The sequence below is a fragment of the Heteronotia binoei genome, chromosome 4 (assembly GCF_032191835.1).
Source record: "Heteronotia binoei isolate CCM8104 ecotype False Entrance Well chromosome 4, APGP_CSIRO_Hbin_v1, whole genome shotgun sequence".
Lineage (NCBI taxonomy): Eukaryota > Metazoa > Chordata > Lepidosauria > Squamata > Gekkonidae > Heteronotia > Heteronotia binoei.
The window spans coordinates 152,015,726-152,036,810 of record NC_083226.1 but is presented as its reverse complement, the minus strand read 5'-3'; the positions used below and the strand labels follow the sequence as shown (position 1 = coordinate 152,036,810).

Genomic DNA, 21,085 nt, shown 5'->3' with positions numbered 1-21,085 from the left:
TCATATAACTTGAAATTGATTAATTAATTGCAGTACAATTCTCTGCTACCTTTCACAACAATTTTCCAGTGTTTCAACCAAAGAAAAGAATGAAAAATAGCTGTCGAAAGATTTTCTTGAAACCAAGCAAGCTTGGTTGTAGCTTGAGGCAGGGTTCCAGTAGTAGCAGCTGTAGGAAGGGCCTACTAAATGTGTCAGCATATTTTGAGGTAGAGCAACTGCCAGGACCCAGTGTGGGTGGTACACAGTGCTGGCATTTCTGATGGCAATGCCAACAGCACTCCCAACTGCATACACTGGCCAGTGCTGTTGAGGAAGGGATGTGTAGGTGGTACAGGCAATTGAACATGGTCATTAGGAGTGCTTGTAAGCTGAAGAAGGATACACAGATAGGTGCATGCAGGTGTGGGGGTAAAAAGAGAGAACTGCCCACTTTCCACCCCCATTTTGGCTCAGCATGAGTTTCAGAGAGATTTTTCGAAAATGAATTTACTTCCGAAGAAGAGGCAGGTTTGGGGGAGTGCCCTGGAAGTGACATCACAGGAAAAGGTGGAGTTTTGGTTCAGTGTGCCCTGAACTTGGTCATAACTTGGTCCTTGACACCACAGGAAATGACATAATTCCTGTCTCCCGGCTCCACCCCCAAAGTCTCCTGGCTCCACCCCCAAATTTTAGTGGGCCACGAAGGAGAAGTGTAAAAATAACCAGGCCATGGGAAAGAAAGGTTTGGGAAACCCTGCTCTAGAGTGTAGTGGAGGGGGAAAGCGGCCGCACGAGGGAGGTCACATAGTGACATCATCGTGGCGAACGCACAAAAAATAATAATGAGGGAGCTCGGAAGGTTGGGGGCGCAGCGCAGGGGTCTGCCTCTAGCGGCAGAACCCTTAGCACCGGCCCTGTGCACAGTGTATAAATTTAAGGAGGAGGATCCAAATGCAATGAAAATTGTTGACATGCTAATTTTAGCATATCCAAAGAACTGTGTCCAAAATGCCATGAATTTCTCTAGCCACTCCTCGTTTGCAACACAATTTACAGTGCAAAGAGTAAAAAGAGTTACACCAAGCCACTTCAATGGAGTTTAGAAGGGTGTAGCTTTGCTTAGGATTGCACTCTTAATTGTCTTCTCCAGAGGTCACCTCACTTTCAGTGTTATGCTGCATAGCATCACTCACATTACTGGAGAGTTCTTATCCTATTGGTTATTATGCTATCCCTTCCACCACATGAGAAAAGACATATACATTTTGGCTTTGGTTTTGATTTGAGCTGCAAAATTGAACAGGCAAATTCATAACAAGATTTTTTACAGATCTGATCTATATATTTGTGGTTTTATCCATCCCTATTATTGATTTTAGAAACCAATAAAACATAAAAATACTTTCTCACAGAATTCCTAGGAACCCTCACCTGAAAAAACATTAATGGCAACTTTGAAACTGACAAGCTTGCCTAATATTTGTTATTGGCCATGGCAACCATTTATTGTTATTAATTTTATAAAACAATGATTCTTTAGACATGAAAAATTTCCAGGGGAAAAACAAAGCACTGGAAAATGTTCTGCTCCACATAGTTAGGAACCTTAGGGAAAAGCAATGAGAAAATGATGGTGTGTGTAATATTAAGAAAAAAAGTTGGTATTAGGAAGCTTCAGGGATGAGTGGAGAATTGCTGAACAATTTTGAAAATAAAGGCCGTGTAGAATGTCAAAAATAAACCACAATTTGTGATGTGAATGAGCCTTAAATTCTGTGACTCTTGCTTCTCGGTTTAGGAAGCCTTTGTTACTGAGAAACAGGGATTTCAAATCAGATTTAATTAGTTGTTTGAATCAATCCCAGATTGTGGGTGAGAAACTAACTCCACTTTCTTCATTCAAGAACTTGAATTTGGACATCTCAAAAAACTGTGGTTACACTGGAAACTTAGTAAACTGGGAAGTTGTCAATCTTTGTGTGTTTATTTGGGAGAAGGAGGAGATTGGTACCTTCACTACCCAAAGGAGTCTCAGAGTGGTTTACAATCTCCTTTCCCTTCCCTACAACAGACACCCTGTGAGTATGTGGGGCTGAAAGAGATCTGACAGACACTCCTCTTGAGCAGAACAGCTTGTGGCAGAGTTAGAACTGGCCAGAGCTTTTTTTTGTAGCAGGAACTCCTTTGCGTATTAGGCCACACACCCCTGATGTAGCCAATCCTCCAAGAGCTTACAGGGCTCTAAGTACAGGGTCTACTGTAAACTCCAGAAGGATTGGCTACATTAAGGGTGTGTGGCTTAATATACAAAGGAGTCCCTGCTACAAAAAAAAGCCCTGTGACTGACCCAAGGTCATTCCAGCAGGTGCATGTGGAAGAGTGAGGACTCAAACCCGGTTCTCTCAGATAAGAATTTGCACACTTAACCACTACACCAAACTAGCTCATTGAGACTGCAATACTTTTAAATTGTAAATTTTTCGGTATGATTTGTAATCTTTTTTAGACTACAAGGAAAGGTGGTACATAGATAAATAATAAAAGAGGGGGAAGGAGGGAGGCAGCTGATGAGCCTGAAATGTTCAGATTTGTTCATATTACAACTAAATTGTGCTTGTGCATCTCTATCCAGCATTACAGTGAGGAAAGCCTCTTAAGAACTCAATCTGCTAAACACATTTATTCAGAATTAAATCCTACTGTGTTCAATGGAGCAATTTAAGCATTGGCTAAGATCAAGCAGAAGAAATGTACTTACAGAACCATAGACTTTTCCATTCTTGTTCATGGCTAAGTAATAGTTGCTGTTAATGGATTTAACCGCCACAACTCCAGTTTCTACAGATCGAATCACCATTATACCTAACAATAAAAGGAAAATGATAATGACTCAGATCTATCAATTTATCATTGTTAAAGAAGAAAAAAAGATTTTCTGGACTAGAACTGAAATGGATCCTTCCAAGCTGTATTCCAAACCTTATTCCAAACATTCACAGCCACTGAATGGGTCTGTACATATATGATCTTCCCCATTCTGTATGTTGTTGTGAATCCTTTCACTTTCTTATTACAAATATTCTTCATGCATTTGCTTCCTTCACACTATTTTGTGCTGTTTATACATTTATGGCATTTACATGCCTTTAACACAAGAAATACATTAAAAGTGTGCAAACTGAATGGTAAAAAAATATTTGAAGAAACAGAAAAGGCACAAAATTGCACACTCATGGATTGAATATGTACAAGATCACAAGAACATAAGAGAAGCCATAAGAGAAGCCGCTGCCAGTCTGAGTAGACAATACTGACTTTGATGGACCAAGGGTCTGATTCAGTATAAGGCAGCTTCATATGTTCATATGTTGGATCAGGCGAATAGCCCATCCAGTCCAACACTCTGTGTCACACATTGGCCAAAAAACTAGGTGCCATCAGGAGATCCATCAGTGGGGTCAGGACACTAGACACTCCCACTGTGCCCCCCCCCCCAAGCACCAAGAATACAAAGCATCACTGCCCCAAACAAAGAGTTCCAATAATACGCTGTGGCCAGTGATGGACCTCTGCTGTAAAGGGAGAAGTTAAATCAAAATGGGTATTTCTGAATCAACACAGTGTGGATGAGAAGTTCAAAATCATCCCTGCCACTAACCAGTTGCCTTCAGAACTCTTTGCAACACAGATATACCCAAATGTTGTTTCAATTACCATATTTCCTTTCCTATTCTAGCCTTTTAAACTCCATAAATATTGAAAGAGCTCAACCCTTCTTAGCATAGCTTTTCACTGAAATTTATCAAAAGAGACATATGAACCACAGCATTAAATTAAATCTATAGCATATGTCAATAGAATGTCAGATTCATCCCAATAGGCCGAAACAGTGGTAAGCTCTTTATTCCTTATAGAGCATTTAGATAAAACTAAATCTCTCTGTCGTAGAGAGCAGATGATACACTTGGTTTTGGCAAGCATGTTGGTGTTCTGAGGTTCAGTTACACTAAGCCTGGTGTGCCACCGTGTCTTGCTCTCAGATAACAGACAAAACACCAAAACAAAATAAACCCCCCCTACATGGATCTGTTTGTAATCAAATCTGCTTAGCATTTTTTAAAAAAACAACTATGGGCACAGTTCCACTGGAGTAGGGGGTTTCTAACTCTCTCAAAGACACACATGACAAGCAGATCATCCCTGCTCTTTTCTCTGCCCACTGAAAATGTTATGGCTAGAGGGGTCAGCCCCCTCCTTCCCTAAACATCTAGGCACCAGGAGGAGACCACAGAGTTCGTTACAGCTGGTTGAAACTGCTGTGCATGATAGCCCTTTATTTCAGGGCCAGCTTGTCACACTCCACCCACAGCAAAACCTGCAAAGTAGAACCTTTTGACTCTCAATGTTTTGGGAGTGAGAATTAAAATTTTGGAATAATTGTAGACAGATGATCAAAAGATGTCAATATTCCAAATCCAAGTTGGACTTACTTACTTAGGTGGTGTTACCCATGCAATGTCTTGCTTTCTATAAGATTACAGGACTAAACAGCACTTTTATCTGCTTGTAATCATACATATTTAGCATTCTCCCCTGCCCCCCAAAACTACACACAAGATCTCACTGATGTTAGGAAAGTATTGTAGTGTATCATTGACAGATTTACAGCTTGCTTGGGGCTGAGTAGAGATGTCAAATGTATGGACTAGTAGCTCTATACATGCAAGGAAGGGGCTCATCTCTCCTCCTGAAATCCTTTTCCTTGGTGTCTAAAATGGAACTGTGTCATAAAACCCCATAATGTTGCTGTAGGCTTAGTGGATGTGTAGATGGGCCATCCAGAACATTCTGCTCCAGTTGAACGTAATAGGCTTGGACTGCTAGCAAGAACAACCTGTGAATGATCCACAGTACTTGTAGATGGGACCTTTTAAATACAGTTGACCCTAGGGTACGGAATTAGTCCATTCTCTCCAGTTTCCTGTTGGAAATAAGCAAGTGGGATAACTGGGCTCTAGAATGTATTTAAATAATCTATAAAACATGTGTGGTGCTTTGTAAATACTGTGTGCATATTTTATTTCTATGCTTCAATGTGGGATTTTAAATATATGATGTTGTGATCTTAAATAAAGTAGGAAAGAAGGGGGCTGGATAGGTGAGTGAAGTGTGTTATGATTAGATGGTAGTTGTGCCCTAGAGGATGGAGTTGACTGGATGGCTCGGAGAGAGGCTTTGGGGTTTTTCACATGCTGAATAATGCTCTCTCAATCAACTTCCAATGCATGTTAGTGATCATTTGCATGCAGATTTTGCCATTTCAGTAAAATCCACTTGCAAAGTGCATTGGACTGAAAGTGCATCATTTGGCATGTGTGAGAATAAGTGCTGAGCAGTGTATAATGAACCTGAGGTGCTGTAGAGTGTGAGAGAAAACTGTGGTTTTTGTGGAAGTTATTAGCCTGGGTGGCTAAGTTGAGAAGTTAAGCTAACTGGCAAGTTAGAAAATAAGCCTGTGTAGCTAGGTCTGTTTAAGGAACCATTGTACTTATGTAACTAAATGAAACCATTATGCTTATTAGCCATATAAAAGGTAAAAAGTAAATGTAGTCCCCTGTGCAAGCACCAGTTGGTTTCGACTCTGGGGTGACGTTGCTTTCACAACGTTTTCATGGCAGACTTTTTTACGGGGTGATTTGCTATTGCCTTCCTCAATCATCTACACTTTCCCCCCCGAACTCGGAAGGATGGAAGGCTGAGTCAACCTGGAGCCGGCTGCCTGAATCAGCTTCCACTGGGATCTAACTCAGGTTGTGAACAAAGGGCTCCAACTGCAGTACTGCAGCTTTACCACTCTGTGCCACGGGGCTCTATATTAGTCATATAGAAACCGTAAATTCTGTAGTGTTCTGAGGTGACAGTGTGTTATGCTACCTCCCTGCCTTCCTTATTTTCACTACCACTAAATGGTAGCTCACCTTTGAATTCTTAGTTGGACACAAAGAACAGGATGGCTTTGTTGTATATGGTAACTTAAAAGAACAGTCAGCATGTATGGGTGGCTCTGAGGTAAAAGAAGATCCTTTACTCTAAAACAGGGGTGTTCAACTTAAAAGCCTAACATCATTTATTCCTGTATATACTCAAGTGCAATGCTAGATGAAGTTGGTTCTGGTTCATAAAAACTTACGCTGGTATAAATATTTTTTGTTACGCTTACTGCAGCAAAAATAAACAGGAATCTTGTGGCACCCTCTGGGTTGGATCCAGATTAAATAGAAAAATCCCACCATTTCCCCCCTTTCCACTGTAGACCCCCTTCCAAAACATGTAATTCATTCAGGGTTCCCTATCCTCCAGGAACAACATTTTGTGGAAATCAGGTGGCTGCAGTGAGAAGAGGGCGGCAAGAAAGTTCCATTCTGCCACTGGCAATTTTAGTCTGGATCCAGCCCATTGTTTAAAGGGAATCCACTGTTGTCACTTGTAAGCAACTGCTGCACATTTGTTTTGATCCTAATAATTACTGATTGTGGTGAGTACTGCTTTTAAGGACAGACATTAAAGAGTCCATTTTGTTCACTATGATAGCAGTGCTTACTATTCTGTCTCTGGCTATATTTGTTTTAGAATAAAACTAAAGGCATATTATGCTTTTAATATATTACACATTATGTGCCTGATGCTCTTAAAACAGTAATGTAAGTGTAGGTATGGTAAGAAAATTAATATAAATATATATTTCAATTTTTATTTTCTTACAATAAAATAAAAAAATAGTTCATTTTTAAAAATGTTGTACAAGGCAACAAGTCATGACTTGCAACTGGTGAACATTTAAATATAATAGAGAAGTAGGGTTGCCAGGTCTGGAGACTTAGGATCAGGGAGAGGGTTTGGGAAGAGGGCAGGGTTTGGGGAGGGGGGCCTTGGCATGGTACAATGTCACAGAGTCCATCCTTCAAAGCAGCCATTTACTCCAGGGGAGCTGATCTCTGCCAGCTGTGTGGAAGATCTCCAGGCCCTACCTGGGGGCTAGCAACCCTATCTCATATAAGGCATAGCTTCATCTTGGGATTTGCTGTCCTAAACATCTCCCAGAACCTTAGATAATGTTAATTTCACAATCAACACAGACCGATTTTCCACTCACCTTATGCCGCTCTCACATTCCTCTTCTCAGTGGGGCTTCCTTCCGATTTCACACTATCTGCCCCGGGGCTGCAGATAGTATCTGGCTAGTATCCGGCTTTTTTGCGCGGCAAACAAAAACTGATTTTTAGAAGTTTTCCTTTGCCATGCAAAAAAGCCGATACTAGCTGCAGCTGTAGGGCAGATAGTGTGAAATCGGAAGGAAGCCCCACTGAGAAGAGGAATGTGAGAGTGGCGTAAGGTGAGTGGAAAATCTGTCAGTCTTCCAGTGATTCTGATACAACTCTTTAATAAAAGGAGGTTTAGACTTCTTCCAACTTGTGGCAATATAAAAGGTTAGAACCAGCCAGCCTTTTCACTCTATCTCACCCAGTTCCCCTTCCTTCCTACAGCCTCCCATAATGATCTCCGGAATAACATTTTTGGTGGTCCTTTTATCACAATTGGAAAAGTTGGTTTAGGTGCTGTAAAGCAGACCAAAAAATATCTTTACATTACATTCTAAAACTGATCTTTTCAGATAATCCAATAAAGTCATTTGGGGACTGAAGGGTAATAAACATCCTGCCATCCCATGAATCAGACCTGTAACTGTGGGCCAGAAATGTTGGAGTTGAGAACGGTTCCAAAAGAAATGCAGAAAAAAAATTGGCTTTGCTTCCTTGACATTGCTTGCATACATCTGGAACACTGGCACAGATTTTTGATAAATGACCTAGCTTCAATATTTCTGGAAATTTGTACATCCTGTCATGTGCAAAGGCATCACTTTAGCACTACACATTCCTGGCCACATGTAGGGGACTGTCCATAAACAACGTGATGAATGTCATTTATATGATGAATAGCTAACAAACACTATGGCTGAATGGCGCTGCTGCCACAGGGAAGCATTTCTTGGTGGTGTTGTGTCTTCCTTCTATAAGTATTACATTTAAACAGCAATGTCATCAAGATATTTGTGCTTAAAATAAGAACAGTAAGAGAGACAGAAATAAGCAATTATCGTATGGACAATGTAGGCATTTCAAATCATTGTGGTTGTGTATCTATTCCCAACATTTGGTTCTCCATATATTACGGTCTGATCAAGTAGCTTGCCCTTTACTGGGCAATGCATCTTTCAACTGAAAGAAGGAATCCTTTGTCCATAAAGTCTTTTTCCATCAGAATGCATATTTCTTTCAAAGGAAGCCATCTCATTCAGTCAGAAAGGACCATTAGATACAACATCATTAATTCATTAAAAACACTTCCATGAAATAATGCAATCTCACTTCTGCCTCTTACCATCTTTCTCCCTACCCAATTCTCTTGTTGCCACCTCCTCCATCACAGTCTCCCACACATTTCCTCCTCTTCCCTTCATTGTTACTGTTAGGGTTACCAGATCCAACACAGAAAATACCTGGGGAATTTGGGGGTGGAGCCACAAGACTTCCTCATTCCATAACACAAATTAAAATACAGCAGTGTAGTTCCCCTGAATACAGTCTTCATTTCCTTCTCCTCTTTTCTGCCTTCAAAGGGTTCTCCAAGCAGCTGCACTTCCACTAAATGAAAGTGAACACCCCCTCACACACACACACTCACAAAGTAGCCAAAGTAAACACAGATTGAAAGTGCATACTTTTGTGATCTCACTGGGAAGATTTACTCATGGGAGTTGCTGAATGTAACCATCTGCTGTATTTCCACCAACTGCTTCAGACTAACACAGGAAACGAAAGGTTCTAGTTTATTATTTATTATGCAAACAACTTCTGAAAGGAATGTAAGACAAACAAAGGGACTAGGGCTGGCTTCTTTCCTTTTTCACAGCTTCACAGACTCACCAGGAACAGCCAAGTGGCTCTGCTGGCTCACCCTGCCCCCATTGAGATTTAAAGGCACATACATCTTTCAAACCTCTTCTAAGCTTCCAAGCTTCTTCTAAGCCTTCTGTGGTGGAAAGCCACATTGGGGCTGGGCTTCCCCCTGCTAGCCAGCTGGCTGGTGGCAGGGAGGAGCCTGCAAAACTGGGGGATCCCCCGCCAGGACCGAGGGACTGGCAAGCCTAGTTACTGTGCTATGCTCTGCAGGGAGGCCCAGTTGGCTCTTTGGAGTAGTGCCCTCAAGCCTGGATAGTGAGGCTTGAGGGTGCCAATGGGAGCTGGAAGCAAAGACCTGGAACAGGGACACAGGTGTCAAGACTCAAGGCTTGATTTTTAGCCAGTAAACTGCAGACAAGGCCTCAGATGCAGGTGAGAGGAGGGAAGTTTACAGTCACCTTAATCCCTCTTTCTCACCCTCATACACTTCCTTTTCTCTTTCCTCTCTCTGCGGTCACAAGACATGGGCAGAGCTATGAGCTCTTCCTCCCCAGCTGGTCATTTGCAGTTCCTTTAAATCTCCCCTGGTCAGCCCTTCTCCCTCAGAAGCCTCTGTCACCCTAAAAAAAACCCTGGTGTGATGGTTGGGGAGCCAATAGCTTGCTACCTCTCTTGGCCCACCTCCCACTTGTACCTTCAGTTTCAGGTGTGGTGAATAACCCAAATGCCTCTGCCTGCTTTGCCAGAGCCAGCTCCATGCAGCCCACCCAGAGGAGAGCCCTCCTGTCTTCCCTCCCAGCTTGGGTGCTGGACTCGTCATCATTCTATGCTTCCTCCCTGCTTCACCACTGGGACTGGCTTGCAAGCTCCCCAGCCCCGCTCTGAGCCAGTTTGGTGTAGTGGTTAAGTGTATTAACTCTTATCTGGGAGAACCAGGTTTGATTCCCTACTCCTCCACTTGCACCTGCTAGCATGGCCTTGGGTCAGCCATAGCTCTGGCAGAGGTTGTCCTTGAAAGGGCAGCTGCTGTGAGAGCCCTCTCCAGCCCCACCCACCTCACAGGGTGTCTGTTGTGGGGGAGGAAGGTAAAGGAGATTGTGAGCCGCTTTGAGACTCTTCGGAGTGGAGGGCTTATCTTCTTCTTCTTCCTTGGTGGTTTTGGGAGGCAATTCAGGCTGTTCTTGGCCTCCCCTACCAGCCTTCCCCTGCCTGCTCTGGCCTGGGATTTGGTAGATTTTCCACTCTGTCACCACACCTCCAACCTGCTTGTTGGTTGTCTGACAGGGCTGTAGCCAGTATCTTTGCTGCGTGAGATGGGCCTGGTGGTGGGTGTAGGGGTGGATTTTGCTGAGGCTGGGTGTGTGGGTGTCATCAGGGGCAGGGCTGCTCTGGACAACAGAGTTGTGGCTAGTGGACCAGTTGACCCAGCAAACCTCCCTTCCCAGCCCAAAGCTTAACTAGCCTCACAGAGAAGCAACTCCACCTGCTCTAAAAGCAGCATCTGAGATTCATCTTGCCAGGATTAACTGGGGCCAGGATCCTGCAATGGAGGTGGAACATTGTCTGCCAGCCTGGTACTACATCTTTGCTGGGCTATCTCATAAGAATATAAGAGAAGCCATATTGGATCAGGCCAATGGCCAACCCAGTCCAATATCCTATGTCACACAGTGGCCGAAACCCAGATGTCATTAGGAGGTCCACCAGCAGGGCCAGAACTCCAGAAGCCCTCTCACTGTTGCCTTCCAAGCACCAAGAATACAGAGCATCACTGCCACAGACACAGTGTTTCATCCATATATTGTACATAATACCCACAGATGGACCTTTGCTTCACAGGTTTATCTAATCCCCTCTTGAGGTTTTCTATGCTTGTAGCTGTCATCACTTCCTGTAGCAGTGAATCCCTCATGTTTATTATTCTTTGAGTGAAGAAGTAATCTACTGCTCAGCAATTTCACTGAGTTCCCATGAGTTCTTGTGTTGTGAGAAAGTGAGAAAAGTACTTCTTCCTCTACCTTCTCCATCCCATGCATAATTTTGTAAACCTCTAAGGAATGCACACTTCCATATGAATCCATCAGACCATTACAGTCTTCTTCAGAGGCCTTACTTTGCCTGTCCCCACCCTCTGAAGCTAAGATTGGTGGTAACTTGAGAAAGGGCCTTCTCAGTCATGGCACCAAAATTATGGAATCCCTTCCCAGAGAAATTCATCTCTCTCTTTATATGCTTGTCTTCTGCTAGTGAAAGACCATTTTTGTTTTGCCTGGTGTTCCTTTGCTGATTCTCATTGACACTTTCTCCACCATATGTATTTAAGTGCTCTATTTTAATTGTTTCTATATTTATATGTGTTTTTCATCCTGGGAACCCTATGTCATAAGGAAAGGCAGCTTTAAAATGTTTTAAATAAATATCTCTGTCGCTATATCATCCCCATTGTCAAAATTTAGACTGCACGTTCCTATGAGGCGGGAACCTGTCTTTTTTCATTTCTAGCTCTATAAAGTAGTATGGAGATTAATTGTACAGCATAATTTTTAAATTACCGTCATTACTATACAAAGTGGGTGTCAAGTTGTACCAGCTACCCTTTCTACAGCATTCATTCATCCCTTAACAGCTTATAAACACAGACAAGGTTTAAAAAAAAATCACAACTGATTTTGTTTTCAGTTACATTTTGTACAGCCTTCATGATGACAACAGATGTGTTGTGTGACTCAGTTTTATATCCACACAATAAAATTTCAGTTCTGACAGGCATGGGCAATTAATGTGGTCCATATGAATGACAACATTCCTCTTCTCTTCTGCCACAAGACTTGTGAATGCAGTACCATGACTGGCATCCGATCAAAACACAGACTTTAACAATCCAAAAGGAATACAAAACAACCCTCTTGATCCAAAGCTCTGCTGGCATTGTGATGTGAACATGCTGCTCTTAGTGTGCAGGCCTGCAGTGAAGTCAGGGCTGTCTTTGACATTACAGTGAAGAGGGAAACTTTTGCTGTATTGGAGCTACAATCTTTCTTGTATGGGTTGTGGTGCAATGCAATAATTTGCCGCAGGGCTAGTGTTATGGAGATCTAGGTTCAAACCAATGGCTAGTCTTATAATTCAGCAGCTTACCCCCTGATGTCACTAAGCCCATCCCTAAGCTATATAACATGAGTAACAGTAAAAAGGTATTGTGATGGCAGCAGTGATAGAGGTAAAGATAGAATGAATCAAGATGATCCCACTGTATCTGTAGCAACCAACATTCAGAAAGTAGGTATAAAGGCCAGCAATACTAAGAGGAGTAGGGCTAAAATTCTGGGCACCTGGGTTGACCTGGCAAACTGGGCAAGGTTCTGTTGTAATCAAGCAACTTGTGTAAGGAGGCGCAGGAGGGAATTTTATCTGGTGTCTGTGCTGGCTCTCAGCAGCCCTGACAGAGGTAATTATGAAGCTTGTAAACAACCACCTAGCTTGGTAGTCTTCAGCCTCGGCAGCACTAGGTCCTACCTTGAACTCAAAGGTCGCAGCGTGCCACATTATAGTCACATCACAGGAAAAAGGGAAGCCTGAGTTATGTAATGATGTCAGACCCTCCCAGCAGAGTTGAGGGTTCCTCGCTTTTGAGCCCCACCTCTCTGCCACTGGCCATCTGGCCAGCAGGGGGGATTACACCCCCCCTCCAAAAAAAGGGAAGAATTGTACATTTTCCATCAAGATCAGTGGTCTTGGCCTTTGGAGAATGCCAAGAGAAAACCTCTTGCTGGGTTACAAGCAGCCCCCCCCCCCCCCAAGCAAGCTGCCATTTTTTTTTTTACTGCTTTTAGGAAGAACCTTCTGCTAGTGCAGATGAATATGTGTGACATGCTTTCTGCTTCTCCTTCTGCCCACATAACTATGAGGAGAGAAAGGGCAGGTTCACTCAGTGGTGGGCAGAATTCCTCCAGGACTCTTAGCTTGTTCCTTGTTGTAACCTGTCTTGAGCCTTGTTTCAGGGAAAGTCAGGTGAAAAATGCCCTAAGTTGATAAATGTAGCACATTTCCTGGCATGTACTGTGTTTCTTGATGCAGATTCTTTGTGGTCTAGTGTCCATAGCCAGGACCTGGAAACTGGTAATATCATAACTCTAGGGTTACCAGGTCCTTTGGACCTGCCAGCAGGGGATGGGGAGTGAACTTACCAGGAGTGAGGAGGAATACTGAAAATAAACCTGATGTGCCTTCGTGACCTGGAAGTGACATAGGTATGTCAGCAGGGTGACATTTTGGTTTTTGGACAAAACTCTGTAGCAGGATTAGCTTTTACCATAGAGACCACAGAATTTAGCCCCCAAACCGGAGCATCACCCCCAACATCCCCAATGTGCCTACATTCCTTCTGGATTACATCGGCACATCACATTTAATTTTGGCATTCTTGTATTTGCTGACAAAAAGTACAGACACTCACTTTGGTGCTCGTTTTTAACAAAAATTAAACAGCCCTGCACCAATTTCTTCAAAGTCTGCAGCCCGTAATAAACAATGCCAATCACAAGAGTGAAAGAAACAATACTGACAGAATCCATGTTACAAAGCACTTACTTCCTTTCCAGTAGCTTTTCTAGACCACACCATCTGTAACAGCTAGCATGGACAGAATGCTGGACTGGTACCTGGCCTGTCTAGAAGCAAACCCCTGCTCTGCCACCCTTCCTGGTGGCCTTGGACAAGTCACTAGGTCTAAATTACCACAGATGTTTGCAGTGAGGATAAAATAGGATAACTGGAGGGTGCACTAAGCTTGCCTCTCTCCCAGTCTCCACTGACTTTTCCAGTTTTTGTGCCCGCAGCATCAAATGGAACCAGTTTTTCCAAAGAAAACTAATGCAAGCTGGCTTCGAGTGCTATTGCAACTGGAAGCTTATTAACAGTGCATATTAGAAGTACAATGCTGATGGCAAAGAGTCAGCAAGCTGCAGGTTCTATCACTCGATGTTCTACAGCAAGACTCTGCTCTAATAAAACCCAAATGAGTCCCTCATCAACATGGGAGAAATGGGGAGCTTATGTCCCAACACAGCATCGGCTGGTGGCACATTTTACTGAGCTCTTGGTCATCTCCTTGTTAGAGAGCAATGGGAAAGAACACAGACTGTTATTCTAGAAGGATATGTTTGTTTGTTGTGGCTTCTATTGTGCTGCCAGGTTGGATGAGCTCCTCACTGCATTAGCATTTTCAGGGAATTTTATTAGTTTATGCTCAAAATGATTTTAAAATTGAATTACATATTTATCATATTACATTTGTAAGGATTGCAACATAAACTGCCAGTCCTATTGACCAATAATGTATCATTTTTCGGCACAGCAGGTTTCTGAAACTGTTGGGTGCTGCACGGAAGAGGACAGCATATTGTTTTAGTATGAAATTGGCAAGTGTTATGCACTGCAGTGATCCAGCAATGAATTTTGCTTTGATAAAGTGGACCGTTTTCGAACATAGCTTACCTCGCAGTCACAATCCTGTTCCCTCCGCAGTGTCTGTCGGATTTCCCACCATCTGCACCGGAGTTACAGGAAGTGCCGCGGCTTTTGCGTAGCAAACGTAAACTGGGTTAGCCAAAGCACCATGTTTTAATACAAGCCAGCTTCAAGGAAACACATTTTTTTTCCAGTAAGATTTTATTGTATTCTCACATGATATCCATATTCAGGCAGCCCAAAGAACTCATCAGATTGTGATGAGATTTACACTGCATGCCACAGGAATTAAATTTGATTTGTCTTCCATTATGCTTTTTTAAAATGAAGACAAATCAAGTGTGGTTTTTAAATAAAAAAGTTGTTGAAACATCTGCAATTCTTTATCATGATAGCACTCTAATTATTATACATAATATAATTATGTATTATGCTCCTTATTTCATTCATACCCATGCCCCTTTACAGAAGGTAAATGGATACTAAAACATTGGCAGCAACTGGATGATCAAGGAAACCAGTCTGCTCGGTCAGATAAGGAGCTCAGAAGTCCTAGACACATGTATACTTTCTCCTCTGCTTTCCTGCAGCTCATACATTAAAAATTTCCTGACCACTATTTGCTAGGTCCTACCTCGCTGCCAGTGGGGGGATCCTGGACCCAGTCCAGAAATCTTCTGCTATCACTAAGAAGTGACCTCATCATGTTGCTGATGTTGAGCACAATGTGCTAGGGTTTGGGGCAAAAACTCTATGGTTTTTTAATTACAAATCCCAGAAAGTCTTCATATGACATTGGCAGTATGAGTGACATCATTATGTAAGGGTTTCCCCCACTGGCCAGCTGGGGGCTGGTGGATTGGAGACCCAAAGACCAGGGGATCCCTTGGCCGGACCAAGGCTCCAGCAACCCTACAATTTGCTGGCATTTCTGTGTCAGGAAATGTTTGCATCTTGCCTGCCAACCAAAATTCCACATCGGGATAAACTGTAGTTTACAATCTGAGTGTGTTGGCAAGAAATAAACCCAAATCTGTTGTAGTGTCGAGTCTGGAAGCTGCAAGAAATGGAACTTTCTTCCAAATCAGGAAGTCTTCGATTTTGATATGGTGCAAAAGGAGAGGGCCCCTGCACGCAAACCATATAGTCTGTTTGTGACTTCTGAATACAACCACAGTGATTCTATATTTTGACTCTAATTAGATCCCAGGGCAAAAAGCAATACAGAGTTGGAGGTGGAAAGTGCTATCAAATCACAGTTGGCTTCTGGTGACCCTGTAAAGTTTTCAAGGTAAGAGATGTTCAGAGGTGGTTTGCCATTACACCTGGACTTCCTTGGAGGTTTGCCATTCAGGGGTGACTGTACTTACCTTCTGAGATCTAATGAGATCTGGCTAGCCTGGGCCATTCCTTTACAAAAGTGTACTTAGCTTTGTGCTAGTTTATGGCCTAAGCTAGTAGTAGTCACTCTGCAGCTTGAAGAGCTACATAAGTACTGCATGTAGGGTTGCCAAGTCCAATTCAAGAAATATCTGGGGACTTTGGGGGTGGAGCCAGGAGACATTGGGGGCGGAGCCAGGAACAAGGGTGTGACAAGCATAATTGAACTCCAAGAGAGTTCTGGCCATCACATTTAAAGGGGACAGCACACCTTTTTAAATGTCTTCCTTCCATAGGAAATAATGGATAGGGGCACCTTCTTTTGGGGCTCATAGAATTGGACCCCCTGGTCCAATCGTTTTGAAACTTGGAGGGTACTTTGGGGAGAGGCACTAGATACTATATTGAAAATTTGGTGCCTCTACCTCAAAAAACAGCTCCCCCAGAGCCCCTGAAACCTCCAGATCAATTCCCCATTATACCCTATGAGAATCAATCTCCACATAGGGAATAATGAAGACGTTTCCCTCTCCTCTCCCCGCCCCCCCCCCCGTTTCTGGCAAATCTGATGCAGGGGATTGGCCTCTCTACTCACAAGTTGCTGCCAGCTTCTTCACAGCAACACAGACACACCATCCCAAATTGAAGCCTTTCAATCAAGCCTCCGGAGGTGCAAAGGCACATGGTCCTTTGCGGGCGGGGCTTCCCTCCCCCCCACCAGCCAGCTGACTGGGGGCAGGAAGCAGCCTGGGAAAATGGAAGAACAGCTGCTGCGATCGGGGCTGGGTGGGAAGGGAAGGGCAAGGAGAAGCTGCTGCGATCCAGGGTGGGAAGGGAAGGGACGAGGAGAAGCATCAGGGATCGATGGGAAGGGAAGGGGCGAGGAGAAGCTGCTGGGATCGGGGCTGGGTGAGAAGGGCCGCCATTCCCCCTCCCCCTCGCTTTCCGGATTTTTGGTGAGCGGGGGGAGGAGACTCCAAATCAAGGATCCCCCGCCCAGGCGGGGGATTTGGGAAGCCTAACTGCATGCTATCTGGGCCAGCCCAACAAACATATACAACCAGGGCGCATTTTTTTGTAGCAGGAACTCCTTTGCATATTAGGTCACACACCCCTGATGTAGCCAATTCTCCAATAGTTACAAGGCTCTTTGTACAGGGTCCACTGTAAGCTCCAAGAGGATTGGCTACATCAGGTGTATGTGGCCTAATATGCAAAGAAGTTCCTGTTACAAAAAAAGTCCTGTATACAATTATATAAGAAATAACTGTTAATATTAAATATATACTTTTAAACTATCACGTTACTTCTGAGCACGTTGAACCTTCGGTCAGCTTTTGTGTACCTGGAATGAGGAAAGGCCTTTCCTCTCTGGCTTTTTGCTCTCTCTCCTCATCACAAGCCATAGCATCTCAAAATACAAAGTGAGATGGCCAAGGCTTCCACAGGACTGGACGATGGTTGGGGAGAATGGGGATGAAAACCACTAGCAGCCTACTGTGGTCAGTTTGCTCTCTTTCCCAGTGGCTGTCAGGGTGATTGTGGTGGTTGTATTCTCTCTCTCCGCTGTGGTCAGATTGCTTTCCTCCTGGCAGCGATTTGGATGCTAGGATGAGAATGAAGAAGCTGTGGGGCTGTTAGGGAGGATGGGCTTATGGTATAGAATAAGGCCTGCAGCTCAGAGAGGCTTGCAGTTCACCAGTCCTCCAGGCCCTGCAGCAGCTATTTTAAGGTGGGAACCAGCTGCCAGCCACAAAACCCTGTAGCTTTCCTAAGCTCCTGGTGATGTGACCTTGAGTCAGCCACAAGTTCTCTCAAAACTGTTCTGCTCAAGGGCAGTTCTGGGAGAGCTCTCTCAGCCCCACTGACCTCACAGGGTGTCTGTTGTGGGGAGGGGAAGGAAAAGGAGATTGTAAGCCACTCTGAGACTTCTCCTCCTCCTCCATGACATGGGGTAAGTGCCACATTAGGGAACAGTGCCCAGAAGAGCCACGGGTGACATGTCAAAGAGTAAGTTGCGGATCCCAAGCCACTGAGGATCACTTGTCTAAGTTCACAAGGCATTCAAACTACTACTTTAACCAGGCTTCTGGATGACACAGAACTATTGCTGGTGTGGCACACAGCAGGCAGCAACGAACTGGGGAGATAAAGGATGAAATCCCTGTTGAGCCATAAACTCTGCAGGCAGCAGTCTCCATCTTTCAACCTAATTTACCTCGCAGTGGCTAGGATATCATGGGAATTTTCTGCTGATGGAAAGACGGGGTGATTTGTATCAAGTCCATCTTCCCAGTGCAGACATCCAGGCCCCCCTCTCCAGGTGCAGCATTTCAAGGATCAGTTGGGCTGCAGAGAGAAGAGAGAGGTGAGGAGGTCTCATTTTGCAGACAGAAATCACTTGTGTCAGAGCACCAGCTGGCAAGTAGATCAGTTGTTAGCTGGGATCTATGCAACCTCTTGCCCAGATTGCCCGAAGGTATGGGCTGGGGTGTCACCAGTATGCTGATGACGCCCAGCTCTATCTACTTATGGACGGCCGACCGGTCTGCGCCCCAGAAAACCTGGATCGGGCATTACAGGCCGTGGCTGAGTGGCTCAGACTGAGTGGACTGACACTGAATCCTGCAAAGACAGAGGTCCTTTGTTTGGGCCGTCGGGGACCGGGGGGGGGGGGGAATCCCCCTGCCAGCTTTTGACGGTGTACCGCTGAGGCCAGCGGAGAGGGTCAGGAGCCTGGGGATGCTATTGGAGCCGTCCCTAAAGATGGAGGCTCAGATAGCGGCCACTGCCAAGTCCGCGTTTTTTCATCTTAGACGGGCAAGGCAGTTGGCCCCCTTCCTGGCCCCCGACGACCTAGCAACAGTGATCCACGCTACGGTCACCTCGAGGTTGGATTACTGCAATGCCCTCTACATGGGGCTGCCCCTGTGCCAGACCCGGAAATTGCAGCTAGTGCAGAATGCTGCGGCCCGACTGTTATTGGGCCTCCCAAGGTGGGGGCACATCCGGCCGGGCCTTCGGGCTCTGCACTGGCTTCCAATAATATACCGAGTCCAGTACAAGGTGCTGGTCATCACCTTTAAAGCCCTATATGGCCTGGGACCTGCCTACCTGAGGGACCGTCTCTCCCCACACGTTCCCCAGAGAGTACTGAGGTCTGGCACTCAAAATCTGCTCACCATCCCCGGGCCCAAGGAAGTGCGTCTCAAGGCAACTAGAGACAGGGCCTTTTCCACAATGGCCCCTATGTGGTGGAACCAGCTACCGGAAGAGGTGAGGGCCCTGCAGGACCTTGCTCAGTTCCGCAGGGCCTGTAAGACAACCCTCTTCCGGTTAGCCTATGCCTGATTAGATAATGTAGCTACCAGATTTCTGTGATTATACTGTATAGTTTTAATGTTATAATTCTAAGGTTTTTAGGTTTTAATTGTCTGATTTTAAATGTAATAACTTGCTCTGATTTTACTGTTTTATTGTTTTATTGTCGTTGTAAGCCGCCCTGAGCCACTTGTGGGAAGGGCAGGATAGAAGTCACCAAATAAATAAATAAATAAATAAATCTGGTCCCTCAACTAGGTGAGACCAACCTTTGGGGACCACACATGGGCAGGAGAGCATTGGCTGGCAGACAGGTCAGTCAGTGACCACTATCTGGTGCCCCAACGGGGCAAGAATGACCAGGGGGACCACACGACTGCTGATTGGTACACTGAGCTGAGATGGATTTGTAGACCCAACAAGTACAGTTCCCAGCCACAAACATCCTCTGGTCAGGCAGGTTGGAGCAGCAATCTTGGAGCCAACTGCCCTGAAAGGGTTGACATGGCAAGGTGCATGATGAACAGGCTGGAAAAGCTCATGGTGACCATGGGGGCGGGCACAAATTTTATCCACCAGACATCTCTTGCTTGTGAGGGCCCTGTTTCAGGTTGCCTGCATTCATTTATCTTCATGGGGCTTGGACACATCTCTGTCTGGCATTTGGTATGGCCTGCGGACTTGGCTACAGCTGTAGAAATCTTGGTGGGAGCCAGGTGGGAGGATGCCTGGCTTTTGTGGTGGTATCAGAATGGGTCTGGATCCATTTCAGGAAAACCAGCCTGTGTGCCCATTTTCCTGGCATATGGGGATCCTGTTAAGGGATCTTGGGGTGAGGGCTTTCAAGGCCCAGTGCAGGGTCTGTGAACAGTTTATGGGACAGGCCCAGCTTGGGGGCTGTCAACAGATTACCATCATGCCCAGGTGGCAGAGGAGACCACTTAGTGGTGACCGTCATTGTGGAATTCAGCAACCTGCCATCCCATGGTTCTCCCTACACCAGCAGGTGGACTGGGTGGGACCAGATACATTGACTGGCAGGTGGATCAGTCAATGCCAGGATCCAGTGGACTCATGCTAGGCCAAGGCTTCTTACAGCTGTAACCAATTAAAAAGTTGTGCCCAATTTATTCTACATTCTATTCCAAAAACTCTGATTTCCCATTAGCCACACGCCGCTCTCATGCTCCTCTTCTCTGCGAGGCTTCTGTCGGATTTCACACTATCTGCCCCGAAATTGCAACTAGCTTGGCCTTTTTTGTGTGGCAAACAGAAACTGGTTTTAGAGGATCTTGTTTGCTGTGCAAAAAAGTGTTACTGGCAGGTAGAAGTAAAGGGGCCCTCTCCCTGTCTCTAGGTGCTGGGACTGCAAATCACTTGTGTCAATAGAGGTTTACTTCAGAATCCAAGCGGGGGTATAAAGACACTTATCACATATACACTGCCATGGATCCAGTGATGTGCAAGAAGAAACAAACAGATTTAGTGCAATTCTGTTTGTGCATGATCCTGTGCAACATCTAGTACAGGGGTGTCAAACATGCAGGGCTCCTATCAGGCCCCTGAGCAACTGGCTGTCATCTGCTTCCTTCTCCCTCTCTTGTTCCCTTCTGCATCACAGCTTGCATTGCAAGGCTTGCTCACTCACACAGGAGCTACAGAGCAAAACCTTGATTTTCTCCATTGAGGAAAATCACAGCAGAGCTACTGAGCCAAGCCTCTCTTCCTTCTATTGGCTGAAGCTCTTCCTGGTCCCCTGGGGAGAGAGGGAAAGAGCCAGAGCTTCCTTTGCCCAGTTCCGTGGATCCCATGAGAGTAGGGTTGCCAAGTCCAATTCAAGAAATATCTGGGGACTTTGGGGGTGGAGCCAGGAGACTTTGGGGGGTGGAGCCAGGAGACATTAGGGGTGGAGCCAAGATCAAGGCTGTGACAAGCATAATTGAACTCCGAAGGGAGTTCTGGCCATCACA

The 21,085-nt window shown here is 44.9% G+C and overlaps 1 protein-coding gene across 2 annotated transcripts in view; it reads right to left on the bottom strand.

Annotated features, from left to right (window-relative positions):
• The window catches only part of FGF10 (fibroblast growth factor 10), a 120,888-nt gene that overhangs the window by 3,790 nt on the left and 96,013 nt on the right, over positions 1-21,085 (bottom strand). For both annotated transcript variants that reach the window (XM_060236022.1, XM_060236021.1), the window contains exon 3: positions 2,741-2,844. In XM_060236022.1, the coding sequence (XP_060092005.1) occupies positions 2,741-2,844 (104 nt within the window). The remainder of the gene's footprint in view (positions 1-2,740; positions 2,845-21,085) is intronic.